The sequence below is a fragment of the Dromaius novaehollandiae genome, chromosome 2 (genome assembly GCF_036370855.1).
Source record: "Dromaius novaehollandiae isolate bDroNov1 chromosome 2, bDroNov1.hap1, whole genome shotgun sequence".
NCBI lineage: Eukaryota > Metazoa > Chordata > Aves > Casuariiformes > Dromaiidae > Dromaius > Dromaius novaehollandiae.
Genome location: NC_088099.1, coordinates 165,096,659 through 165,109,067, shown reverse-complemented (window position 1 = coordinate 165,109,067; position 12,409 = coordinate 165,096,659). Strand labels below are relative to the sequence as shown.

The 12,409-nt window shown below is 46.3% G+C and overlaps 1 protein-coding gene and 1 long non-coding RNA gene across 3 annotated transcripts in view; one reads left to right on the top strand and one right to left on the bottom strand.

Moving 5' to 3' along the window:
* The first annotated feature begins 9,597 nt into the window (after positions 1 to 9,597).
* Positions 9,598 to 12,409, top strand: part of AGO2 (argonaute RISC catalytic component 2) — a 62,618-nt gene continuing 59,806 nt past the window's right edge. The window contains exon 1 of one of the 2 annotated variants that reach the window (XM_064507905.1): positions 9,598 to 9,871. Coding sequence is in view for 1 of the 2 variants with exons in the window: in XM_064507908.1 (XP_064363978.1) it covers positions 9,841 to 9,871 (31 nt within the window). In the remaining variant the exon portion in view is untranslated. The remainder of the gene's footprint in view (positions 9,872 to 12,409) is intronic. The other variant, XM_064507908.1, reaches the window with a different exon arrangement.
* On the bottom strand, positions 10,909 to 12,002 carry LOC135327644 (uncharacterized). The gene is made up of 2 exons (XR_010388069.1): positions 11,870 to 12,002; positions 10,909 to 11,172 (listed from the first exon to the last, which is right to left on the bottom strand). It is a non-coding gene; the product is annotated as an uncharacterized LOC135327644 (long non-coding RNA).

The window sequence follows — 12,409 nt, the reverse complement described above, 5'->3', positions numbered from 1 at the left end:
CTTCTAGACAGGAGAAGCGTTACTTAAAATAACCAGCTTTTTTTTTCCCCTGTTTATGTTCAACAAATAGGTCAAACTGTCACAAAACAAACTTCTGCAGAATCTAATTCAAGGATTTGCAAAAAAGCCTGAAGGTTTAAAAATCCAAAAATGACAATTTACCAGCACCAGCAAAACATATCCAATACCCTAATATTGTAATGCTCCTTTATTGAAAAAAAAGAAAAGAAAGAGGATTTATTAGACCATTACAAGTTAAAACTGAGGCACACAAGAGTGGCTTGACTTCCTTGTACCCCTTACACATTACCAGAAGCAACATGACATGAAGTATCACTAAATTATGATCTGACACTCCTTGCTGCTGGAGGTGACAGATGCAGAGTGTTGCAGCACTTAACTTCTTGCTTCTTGTCCCTACTAGCGGAGTCAGCACCTCCGAACTGAGCACTTATGCTCCCTGTAACAGGCACAGGGCAAATCCACAGGAGAGAGTCACAGGAGCGCCCATCTGAGTGAGCAAACGTGCTGCTAAACAACAGGCGATCCTAACGACAGGGCTGTCTTGCATGCTGCCACACTGGAGTTTTAATACTTGATTCAAAGTGGCAGATAAAAGCATCCTCCCATGAGGATGCGATATCCTGGGCCCCTCTTTCAGCATTAGGGGCCTGAGGATGTGTTTTCACGAATGACTCGTGTGATGGACAGGGTGGTTCTGTTCTCCCTGTGTCTCCCTCGCTCCCAGGGCTCCCCCGCACTGGCACACAGACCAGCGAGATGAGCTGACTGAGAACTGGCAACACAAAAAGAGTCGTTTTCAGCCAAATGAACTTGTAGATCCAATTTATTGTCTAGTTGCATGAGTTTAACCAGTGCCAGTGTGAGGCAGAAGGCAGCAGAACCAAAAGTATCCCAATTTTATCAGAAGATCAGAATTCACAGAACACATCCTTGGCCTTTTATTTCCTTTCTTTTAGGATACAAGAGAAGGAGAGGGGGATATGGCCATATATTTGGCTGCATGCACCAAAGACTGCAACGAAGCTGGCCCAGGAGATAAGTAACAGAAATCGTGTGCAAAAAAAAACAAACAAAAGAATACAGACTTATCGAGAGACCAGTCATAATTTGCTAACTGAGGAAGTTCACAGGCAGGCTATAACTGTTCCAAACTGCTGATCTGGAAGCAGAACCTGGAGTTTCTTTAAGAGCATCAGACTCGCAGAGGAATTCCTTTACATCAGCTACAGCACCTTTGGAAATGTACAGCTTGTGAATAGGCTAAAAAGACTGCAGGAGACCCAAACTCTTCAAGTGAGAAGGATTCCTCCCCGAGTGGATCCCACGCCAGATTGCAGTTACATATGTGGAGGAAGGAACTGAAGAATGAGTTGCCTAAGCAGAGGGAAGCAAGGGGAACTACAAATTGCTAATGCAGGATACCAAATAAAGGCCATGAGCCTTTATTAGAACAGCTCACATAAGGACCTGCTCAGTTACCCATTCCTTTGTACGTCTAAAGATGCTGCCAGGTAAGAAACCACAATGATCCGAAATAAGTCTGCTCCACCAAAAACATCCTGCATTGAATGGAAACCTAAATGCCTTAAATATTGTCCCTGTACAACCTTTCTTCAACATGCAGAGTTTAAAAATAAACTATTCAAACTTAAAGTTTAAATGTGACATTCACTTGAGCCTAGGCTTTGTTTGGCAAAGATGTTAATTAGATGAGATTTGCCTACATCCTTGCTTCATGGCTGTCTCGCTACATTTATTGAGTGACACTGATGTGGCTGATCTGGAGGGGCTCAGAGTAAAGTTATAACGAAAACAGATCACTGTGTACTAACAACAGGTTTTGCTGCTTCCCAAAGTTTCTAAGCCCAGCCCAGTCAGGCTTGCTGGTTAGTAGGGCCTAATCGGACCAGCATGAGGTCTAGAAATATGCAGCAGTGTTTTCTTCTGCACCTTTGTACAATCCACTTAACACCTCTAACATCCGTACACACACACCCATTTAGGGACTTAGAGACTGCTGTGATGGGAGTGCTTAGGAGACTGATACATCACACCAGTTTTTAAGTTTAAAACAAAGCTTTGCTAGACTGACATTCATTAACAGCACACTCCATACTAATAATTAGTTCTCACAATTGTTATCACTGCATAGTCATTCTTACGCATTACCCATCACTATCACTATGTATACAAAGCAGTCAATCGTTAGCACTTTTATCCTAAATTAGCTGTGAGAATACAATACTACAGAGTTGATGCTGTATAGTTAGAGCATGACTGTGGTCCTTGGTAGTCATCGAGGTGGCCAAACACAGGAGCTCTTCACCGAGGGGAGCTGATCTTCTTACCCTAGCCTGCCAATTTGGGAATTTTATCTTTTTGTAAGATGTACTGCGTTAGCACACTTATGTTTTGGTTCAAAAATGAGCTAGTGTTAAAGTCTGCTTAGTGTGCTTTTGCTTTCAGGGGCAGCTACAACACTAACTCAATGCAGCCTGACAAGAGAAAGGGCCACTTTCAGGTGCCCAGCTGGCACAACAAGCATATGTTATTCTCCTTCACCCAAATCATTCTGGGATTCTAGAAAACTTTATTACCTTGTGACTTGATAGTGAGCTAGTAAGAATAAGAAAGACAGGTGAAATGGCAGCATCTTACACCTGCTACTTGAAGACAGTATTTCAAAATATGGAACAACATGTGAGTTAGAAGCTTAGCTAGGTGTAAGATCAACAGGTAAGAAAGTCATGTGCCTGCCTACCCACCCAAGAATGGGAGAAGAGATGACTGCTCAGCTGAAAAAAAGCACCCCCCCCCAAAAAAAAAAAGAACAGACTACCTTAGCTTCTAAATAGGCTTCATGTCATCCAGAATCACTTGCATCTTCTGTATCATTTCTGGGTCTCCTTAAAGCAGTCACTGTATGACAAGGAGGGCACTTAGCAGTAGCTAAACCCTTTTAGGTGTCTGTCTTACTGCTGTCTACCTTGATCTCTTCACACTTCTCTTTTGCTAGTGGAAGCCTACTGTTGTCATCTTGTTCTTGTCCAAACAGTCCAATTTATTCACTAGCCCTAGGAGGATGTTAATCTGGCTATGCAAGCTTTATCTCCTGCTTTTAGCAATTAGCAACACTAATGAACTTCAGGTTGTTGATCGTGATACCAGCTCCTTTACCCAAGGGCACCTGGGTAAAGTCTGTCCAACTTCCAAGAGGGGGAAGGTGCCGGTAGCTATCAGGTTGCCCAGTTTTCTGTTTATTGCTGTTTTGAGCCACCATTTACCTACTGTTAGCCAAGATAGTCCTCCCCTTCTGCAACTGTTTTGCAGTAAAGATAGCAGTTTCTTCTTTGCGTGGCAGGATTTTAGGACATATTGCGTTCTACTGTGCCATGCTGAGTCTGGTGAGTTTTTCTGGAATTTGATAATGGAAATGATCCTGGGGATCATTAAATTGATTTTTCCAGATTTGTTCAAGAACAGCCTCAGGTGCAGTATCGGCTTCCCTTATCCTTTTTGGAAAGGACTTTTCTACTTAGTTGGGGGGAGGGTTGTTTTTCTATCTCTGTTTTGTACTTACTGATAACTAGGTTCAGATCCAAGAAATATTCTTATGTCTGAGTTCAGGACTGAAGCGGGAAGCCCAGCTTGGAAACCTGTGCGGATGGTAGGCCACTAGCAGAAAAATAGAACAAAACTGTATTACTGCTGTAATGATCAGTGCACAGTGCATATCCCCAATAGGTGGTGCTGCATCTTTTTCATAGCATTTAATTTTTGTATTATTGGACTTGATTACCTAGGAAGGTGAGTTTTTCTTGAGTGAATTGAAGTTAGTAATAATAATTTCTATTTAATATAAATATACATTTCATTTGGCAAGAGAAATCAAGTGTGGCTTTTTAGCCTAGTGGTTAGTACAGTCATGTGGATATGGGGAGACAATATTAGGTTTTGGTCCCCCTACTGCAGATTATTATTTTACTGATCACTGATTTAATCACAAGTAAGCAGTCCTTGGAGAAGAGATCAGAAGTCTGAGTCTATCTGCCATATGAAAACATTAGATGGCAGAGTCACAGTCATTTTCTCTTTTGTTCTGATCTCATTTATTTTATATTATTATCATGCAAAGCAGGATACAGAATATGTGAGAAATCTAATACATTACATCTAATACAATATAAGTTTGAATCCTCTCAGAGTCACAAATCAAATCTACATAATCTTTCTCTAAGTAAAATTTCTTAGCATTTAATATTGTTAGCACTGTCTAACAGATGTTCATAAAATGTGTTTTTAAAATTAATTCTGTTTAAAAGGGGGAGGGTTGTCACTTAGTGACATCAATGTACATTTTCTCACCAGAGAAAAGCCATATATTCTGCTACTAGACTATTTTTATGCAAAATATTTATCCCAGATTGCCTCTGCTGATATAAGTCATTTTAAAGCTGTCCATAAATACCATCTTCTCTTCCAAAATGACTAAAACATGCTTGTTTTTTTCCAAAAGCAATGATTCCTTCTTTGGCAGATATCAGTTCTGCAAAATTTCAACTTTAAATCCAGCAGTTATGGTAGGGTATTGTGGCCAACAGTCACATAAATCTTTAAAGAAAAGCATTTTTGAATGTTTCAGCAATTCTTCTTATACTACTGTGTAATTGTAAATACAGTATGTAAGGAGCATGCATATAAGAATGCTTTTACAGAGTTTTTCAAACCATGTTGCCCTCAAATCTTCTCAACAACTGGTGTCTTTTTGGTGAAATTGCCTGGTAAGGTGTAATTAGTTTTCAATGTGCTCTGAAACATCAATTGTCAGGTGTAATGAATAAGAGAAAGCATTAGAAGTAGAGCAAGTTGCCAGGCCCCAAGTGAGTGTGTGCCCTTTACTGCAAGATGAGGGTAGGAAAGAGCTGTAACTCTTTCCTCTCCTCAACACACAGTAAAGTTGCTCAAAGTGCAGAGTAGCATGAAAATAGCCTAAAGGAAAAACAGGACTTGTCTACATGAGAAAACAGTACTTAAATAAAACTATTTAAACAATTTACTATTTAACTGATTGTGCAAGTCTGCAGTCATGTAGACACAGTGATATGCCCTTTTGCTTATAAAGTTCTAAATCCACAAAAATCAGCTCCAAATCAATATGAGTATATTGCAATCTAGGATTTTCCAGGTATTAATTGCTGTTTTCAGGATCTATATTTTCCAGGTAGTTTCGGAAACCAATTGCAGAATATCCTCTGGGGCCCAAGAAAAGCGTGGGATATGTGCTTGTTAGCTTGCACTGTTTTCAAACTGCCAGCAGGTACAATCATGAATATATCATTTTTCTTTTACAGCCATGTGAGGTGTCGGATGAAGTTCCCTGTGGGTATATCCCTTCGGCATGTAAGCTTCACCAACCATTGCTTTCATGCCAATATTTCATGTGCAGAATGATATAGAAAGATGAGACAGGACAATATGTGTTTATAGAACTACAGGATGGAGAGGGCCTTCTACCAACATGAGCAGGTCTTCCCTCACGTGGAAAAATATAATGCAGTAGTCGTTGCTCCTGTCCTGTTTCTATTCGTGTTGCAGGTTTGAAAGTTATGAATGTTATCACGGAGGTTAGCTTGAGTGCTACAAGTTGAGGTGACCAAACTGGGCAAGCCGAGATTACTGATGTTTTTGCAAATGAAAGCTGTGGTGTTTTTTTGAGGGGATCCATGCATCTGTTATTAGGGGTTTTTTCACCCCAGGAATTGCCTTTGGTGTTATAATTAGGAAGGGCTATTTTATTGTATTCTGCAGTGATGGTCCTGGAGGTCCACTGACCAAATCCTCTTAACCTAAAATATAGCCCTCATAACCTAAATCTGTGCACTTTGTGTGGTAAATTTTTTACAATGTGAAAGCCGATTCTCACAAAATGTGACTTAGAGTATAATCTTATAACTGAAAAGTTTATGTTATAATACCTGATTGAAGTATGTAAGCTTTGATAAATTTCTGGAGTACTAATGGATCTGACAGCGTTGCGGCCCGAAAGGAGTCATTTAGCATGACCTCCCTCCCCTTGGGACCAGCGACCAAGTTCATGATGCTGTTGGACTGAATTAAGGTGAAACGACACCAGCCAACCAGTTTTATGATTTAGTAATACAAAAGGCAAGGCATGTGGCTAAATATGATAACTCGATGGCGATTACTTTAACTAGATAGACAAGTCCCGTGCCGTATGATTTGAACAGATCTTATAAACGTTCATCAAAAGGGGGGGGGGGGAAGAGAAAGAGAGAAAGAGATATCACCACCCATGGATCCAGCAGTGTCCCATTGGTCCTCTTCACCCTGGGTGTCTTGGAAAAGTTCGTAGCCAAATCAAGGCATATTAAATAAATTATAATGATGTGTGTGCAGTAATTACAACTCGAGCTGGGTGCCTCCAAAGAGGGACCCCAAACAAAGAAATCCCTGGGCAATTATAACTTTCCTTAATCTAAGATCTCCACCCCTCACGCGGTAATTCAGACCAAGAGTAATATTCAGGTCTGGGGTCTCCTGTCCCTGTTGGGTCTCATCACTGTCCCTGGGCAGGCTGTTTATCTTTACTGTTGCAGTTTCTGCTGAGAGATGTGTCTTCATTCCTCGGGTCCCACCCTTGTCCTGGCAAGGAGGTGGTAATTCCAGCAACTAACAATTAACACTGCCCCAGCAGTGACAGTAGGTGTCATCTCCCAAGGTCCTGACGAGGGGGAGATAGTCCAGACCCCCCTAATTAACACTGTTTCAGCAGTGAGAGGAGGCTTTGTTTCCCAGGGTCCTGATGCCCAAGCAGGCCTTATTTCAAAGCCTTGACATCCTCCCTTTTGGAGTGTGAAGCACAGGAATGCAAAGTGCTTGTAACTCCCTTATCTTTGCAGCCTGTGCCAGCTCTGGGGCCCTTTCTCACTGAACTAGGAGTGCGGCCTAAGGCTTCCGCAAATTTAGCTAAAGTTGGTCTAAGTGGCAATAATTTACAGTCCAGGTCCCAAAGTCTCTGCCAGATCGTGGTCTGGTTCAGTGCAGGCTCGGTGTGTTCCAGGTGGTCGCAGGGAGACTATTTCAGGGGTTGCAGCAGCACAGTCCTTTTTCCGCCGGGAACAGATGGCTTGTTCAGGGTTATGGTTTGCTTGCACCTTATGTACCAAGAAATGTTTAAGGCAAAAGTTCACTCATCTGTCCGCCACAGACAGTCTAACGCATGATAAGTCACTAATTTTGAAATGCTGTGGTTACTTGTGATGATGGCTTATTTTCATCCTGTATTCCATGAGTAGCTAACATAAACTATGTCATTTCTCTTGCCAAAATGATAAAAAAACTGCTGATATGATGACAGCTATACTAGTTCTCCTGCTTCCATTCTTTCACCGGACACTTGTGAATAGGTATATGTAATGGGAAGTGCTAAGGGACTCCCCTAATAGCTGCTTAGCCCAGCCTGTGCTGATGTGAGGCAGTGAGTCGAGGCTTAAGGTGTGAGATCAGGTGATGGGTGCTGGATGCAAACTTCTCCACGATCACCACTTTCGATAGACCGTTTTCGAGAAACCTGTTGGTGTCTTTTCATGCTCTCTCATCCTTAAATGCAGAAGATCTAACAGGCATGGTACAATGCATGTTAAAGAGAGTTATCTTGCTAATCAGAAGGAACAGAGGAGACTGATTTAAATGTAATATCAAAACCTTTGATGCTGATACAGAGACTGCATGATTTCCCGCTGTCAGCATTTAGTACTGTCTAATACAGCAGAAAGACCGGAGCTGCCTCAGATGACTCTCTTTTGGCTCGTTGTTTTTCTGGATTTCTTTTTTCCTGTTTCCAGCCTCTCGGAAGACTACTTAGCATAAAAAAAGAATTAGTGGTGTTTATGCAAAAATCTACCCAAATCCTCAGAGGAGACAACAGCAACGCCTTTGACAGCTCCCTTGGCGGTCTTCAAAGTCTGTCTTTATAATTTTGCTACAGCTTCTTGGCTCTTTACTCTAGAACTAATTTTGACTCATGATTTTGTCCTTTATTTGTTTACAGTTACCAGTAAATCTTAACTTTCTGGCAACTAGAGGAGCCTGGAAGGCAAACAAATCCACAATCACTTCACTGGAAAGTCTAGTGGTGACAATGGTTTCAGGAGCAATACGCTTGAAATGAAAGCTGATCTCAGAACAGAGACCCTTGAATATCCATCAGGATGACCCCAAGGGAAGAGTGGACATACAGCTGATGTAACTCTGGGACAGTGAGATGCTTCTGTAGAGCTTCAGATATGAAGGAGGTGAAGGATGATATTAATTGGCTTGACTGACCATACAAGCAGTGTGTTCACCTTGTGCTTTAGCAGATAGTATTTACTGAAGGAATTCAGCTGACTTTGAAGGAGCTTTGCTGTCCTAGGATGTGTCCTTTCAGGTTTTTTTGAGAGGCGTCTTCATCTAAATGAGATGATTAGAGCAGGTGACTGAAACTATGGATCATAGGTGTTATATTCTACTTCTAAAACTAACGCTTTCTGCTGGAAGTATCATTAACTTGCCCTTTGCATCCTTAGCAGGTTTAAGAGTTTTATTCCTACTTTCTCCGCCTGAAAGGAAGAAGTACCAATGACGTGATTTCAAAAGGGTGATGACTCCTGAAGGAAACATCATCATCACTGCTGTTTCAGGGTCTCAATGCATCATACTGACCAATACTGTCTCTTTCACATTATAGAAATTGCTGGGTGGTATTCTCCTGTATTAAATTTATGGCCAGAGATTATCTTGTTGTAGAACACATGCAGGTACCAGATAGCAGCTGGGTTTAACAGGTATGACAAAAAGTGGATGTGGTTATGGAGGTGCGAGATCCATGACGTGAGCGATCTGCAGTTTTCACCGCAGCATTGCCCTGTCGCATGCGGCTTTGGGGAGGAAGAAGTGAAAGAATCGAATCCAATTTTCAAGTAAGCAGGGCATTCGCAACCAGGCAGTACATATAATATTGACACCGCTCTGTTATCCCTTTCACACGTGCGTAACTAGGCAGACTGCCTTAGAGGACAGGTAGTGAGGTAGCGGGGAGGGAGCTAGAGGTACTTAGCATTTTGTTTTCCAAGCTCTCGGTGAAAGAGAGGTCTCTAGCAGTCCTGGCTGCAGCACACACTTCGTTTTAGTTTGATGTTGCACCTGCCCCAGGCAAAGGCTTGGCCAAAACGAGCCTCGCTGCTTCTCAGTGGGTGACTCCAGGGCCTAGAAAGGCTGTTTGTGCCTGGTCAGCCAAGCGCTGGCAGGCTGTGAAGAGCGCAGCGTGCGTGGGCACCGCCGGCGGGGCCGGGGAGAGCTGTTCGGGTCCAGCTGATGAAATCTGTGCTGGGGAGAAGGAGGAGGAGGAAGGGGGGCGGATCAGCGCGGAGCGGCGCGCTGAGGCGGCAGCGGACCCGGGCTCCGCCGCTTCCCGCCGCCCCGGGGCCGCGGCGCGGGGGACGGAGGGAGCCGGCGGCGGCGGGCGGGGCGCCCCTGCCCCGTGACCCCGCCGCTCCGCCCTTCTCTCCAGCCCCCGCCCCGCCGCTCAGTGCCGCCGAGTAACCTGGTTTCCCGGCGTCGGCCCGGCCCTCCTCCCTCTTCTTTTTTTTTTTTTTTTATTCTCTTTTCTTTTCCTCCCTCCCCTTCCTCCTCCTCCGCCGACAGCGTAGCCGCCGCTCGGGCTCGCTCCCTCCTCCCCCTTCCCTCCCCTCGAGCTGCCGCCGCGGTAGGGACCCGGAGAGAGGCGCCGCCTCCGCCGCCGCCGCACACGGAGACATGTACCCGGGAGCCACCTCCGCCGGACCCGGTGAGGCTGCGGCCGCTTCGGCTCCCTCCCTCCCTCCGCGGCGGCGTTTGAACTCGGGCTCTGCCGGGGGGGGGGAGGTGACCGTTGGCGCACGCGGCGGTCTGTCAGCGCGAGACGCCGCACGCGCCCCCTCTTCCCCCCCCACCCGCGAGGCGGCGGGCGCGAGGCGCCAACGGCCGCCGGCCAGGCGTTAGCGGCCGCCGGCGAGGCGTTGGGGGAGGGGGGGGAGACCCGCGCGCCCCCCCCTTCCCCTCAGTGCCCGCTGGCTTCCCGGGCCTGCTCGCAGCCTCCGAGGCCGCGCTGGCGGGAGAAGGAGGGGTCAGGCGGCCGCCGCCACCTCGGGGAGGGAGGCGAGCGAGCCTGCGTGTCCTGAGGCCCCTTCGAGGGGAGGGTCGCCTCGCTCTGCCCTCCCCTCCCCTCCCTCCGCCGCGGCGAGCCCCGAGGCAGCGGGGAGGGGCGAGGGGAGGGGGCTGCCCCGCTCCCCCCCCCGCTCACACGCGGGGCCCGGCTCTGCGGCGGCGAAATGGCCGGGGACCCTCCGCGGCCGCCGCTTCGTCCGGCGCGGCGTCCCCCTGCCTGCGCGCTCCGCGCCGCCTTCCCCGGGCCGTTGGCGCCGGCTCGGCCTCCTGCTGGCAGCGCGGCGGGGACTGGGGTCTCCATTTCCTCCCTCGCAGCCGCCGCGTCCTGCCGGGCCGCGCCTGGGGCGAGGGGGGGGGGGGCGCCGCGGCCGCCTCTGCCTGGCGGCGGGTTTGTGGCCGCGCCAGCGCCCGGGTGTGGGTGCGGGCGGGCTGCGTCCGGGGGTCGGGGAGGGGGTGGAGAGGTTACCGGCTTCAGGAGAGGTCTCCAGGCTTCGCGGTGGATGTGTGTGCGCCGAGGGGAGGGGAAGGTGGGCAGGAGAAGCGCCTGCAGGCTGCTCAGGGACGTTATTCAGCGGAGAGATCGGTTGATATTGTGAGAGCTTGTGTACTTAGTATGGGACAGTGCTTTAATTTGTTTCTCTTTCTGCGACGAGGAATCTATTCTAATATAGCAACTACTATGTTTACCTCGTTTTTTTTCTCTAACAAAGTTTAAAAATAAGTGAAACTTCCCGTGTTTTATCTCACCGTTCTTCATAGTTTTGCATAAAGTCTTTTTTGCCTTGGAGGGATCATCTAGTAAGGCATAGTGTAGAGAAATATAGGACCTGTAGCTGGGAGACCTTAACTGCTTCTCTCTTGAATGCTGCTACTGTAGGATCTACAGTTAGTGCTCACTTCCTTTTTTTTCTTCTTTTTTCCTCCCCTCTCTGATGTGATTCCCTTGAAGGGAAGAGAATCAAAGAAGATCAGGATGATAGCTTTCCTCTTAGGCAAAACAGCAAAGCTATACTCCTTGCTTTTCTTCCTATAGTTCATGAAGTTCATGAAGACTTTTACTTCCTGGAGACTAGGAAGATAGACCACTGTAGCTGTATGCATCCAGACTGATGACGTTCAGTGCTTTTTTTTTCTTTTTTTTTTTTTTATTAGACCATTTTCACGTTTCAGTACTGACACCAATAGCTGTGCATAAATACTTACTTTATCATTTGCTTGGCTTCTAGTGTCAGGTTCTCTTGTTCACTTTCAGTATGCAGATAATCTTGGTGCTTAAATTGTGCTGTTGCTGAGGGCTGTTACCTTCCCCTCTTATTGTTACATCTTTTGTAAAATTGTATATAAGGGTTCTTTGGCTATCTGGTGTTTTTTTCTTTTTTTTTTTAAAGGAACCGAATAGTTGAAAAAAATGCCTGCATATGGGCTGAGAGTAGGTTTACATGTGGGAGCAGTCTCTATCTTCCTTCAGTTGCTCTTTATCTGATCCTAATGCTGCCCCTTCTACGCAGAGTGATCTTACTTCCACCACGCCGGCACTGGTGGTTGCTGTTTACCACCAGGGACCCAGATGCGGTGTGTATGTGTATTTTTCCCCTTATCAGAACAACTCTCTGTGAGCCCCAGAGAACAAACACCGTACCTTTACTGAGCTGCTATTCCTCTCCAAACACTGCTGTCCTGTGCCGCAGGCTCCTGCTCTTCTGCTCCCTCCGACCAAGCTCATCTTCTGCCTTGTTTACTTCCTAGTTTATCTCGGGCTCAGCCTTTTTTCCTCTGCAGAGCTGGGCAGGGACAGTGTCTGGTCTAGAGCACGAGCTGCAAGTTGCTCTCCACATCGCGAGGCGCTCTGTTTCCTTCCTGTGCAGTCGTCCACAGAGAGCTGTACCAGCGTGATGGCTTTTAGCACTCCAAAAAGCTTCCTGCTGCACACCAAATCATACGGCAGGACCTTGGATGAAAGTTTTTAACATGAGAAGCGCTGTACTGTGAACCAGTCTGGAAACAGAGACTGTCAGCAGGGCGCTGAGTTGTCTCCTGTAGGCTAAACGTGGCCTGTGCACTGCTGGTGAAAGTCCCCGTCCATACGTTAATCTGATACCTATTGAGCGTATGCCGAGATCCTTTTCAGAGGAATGAGCAAGCAGGAGTGTGGTTTGCAAACGTTCGGTACGACACAGCT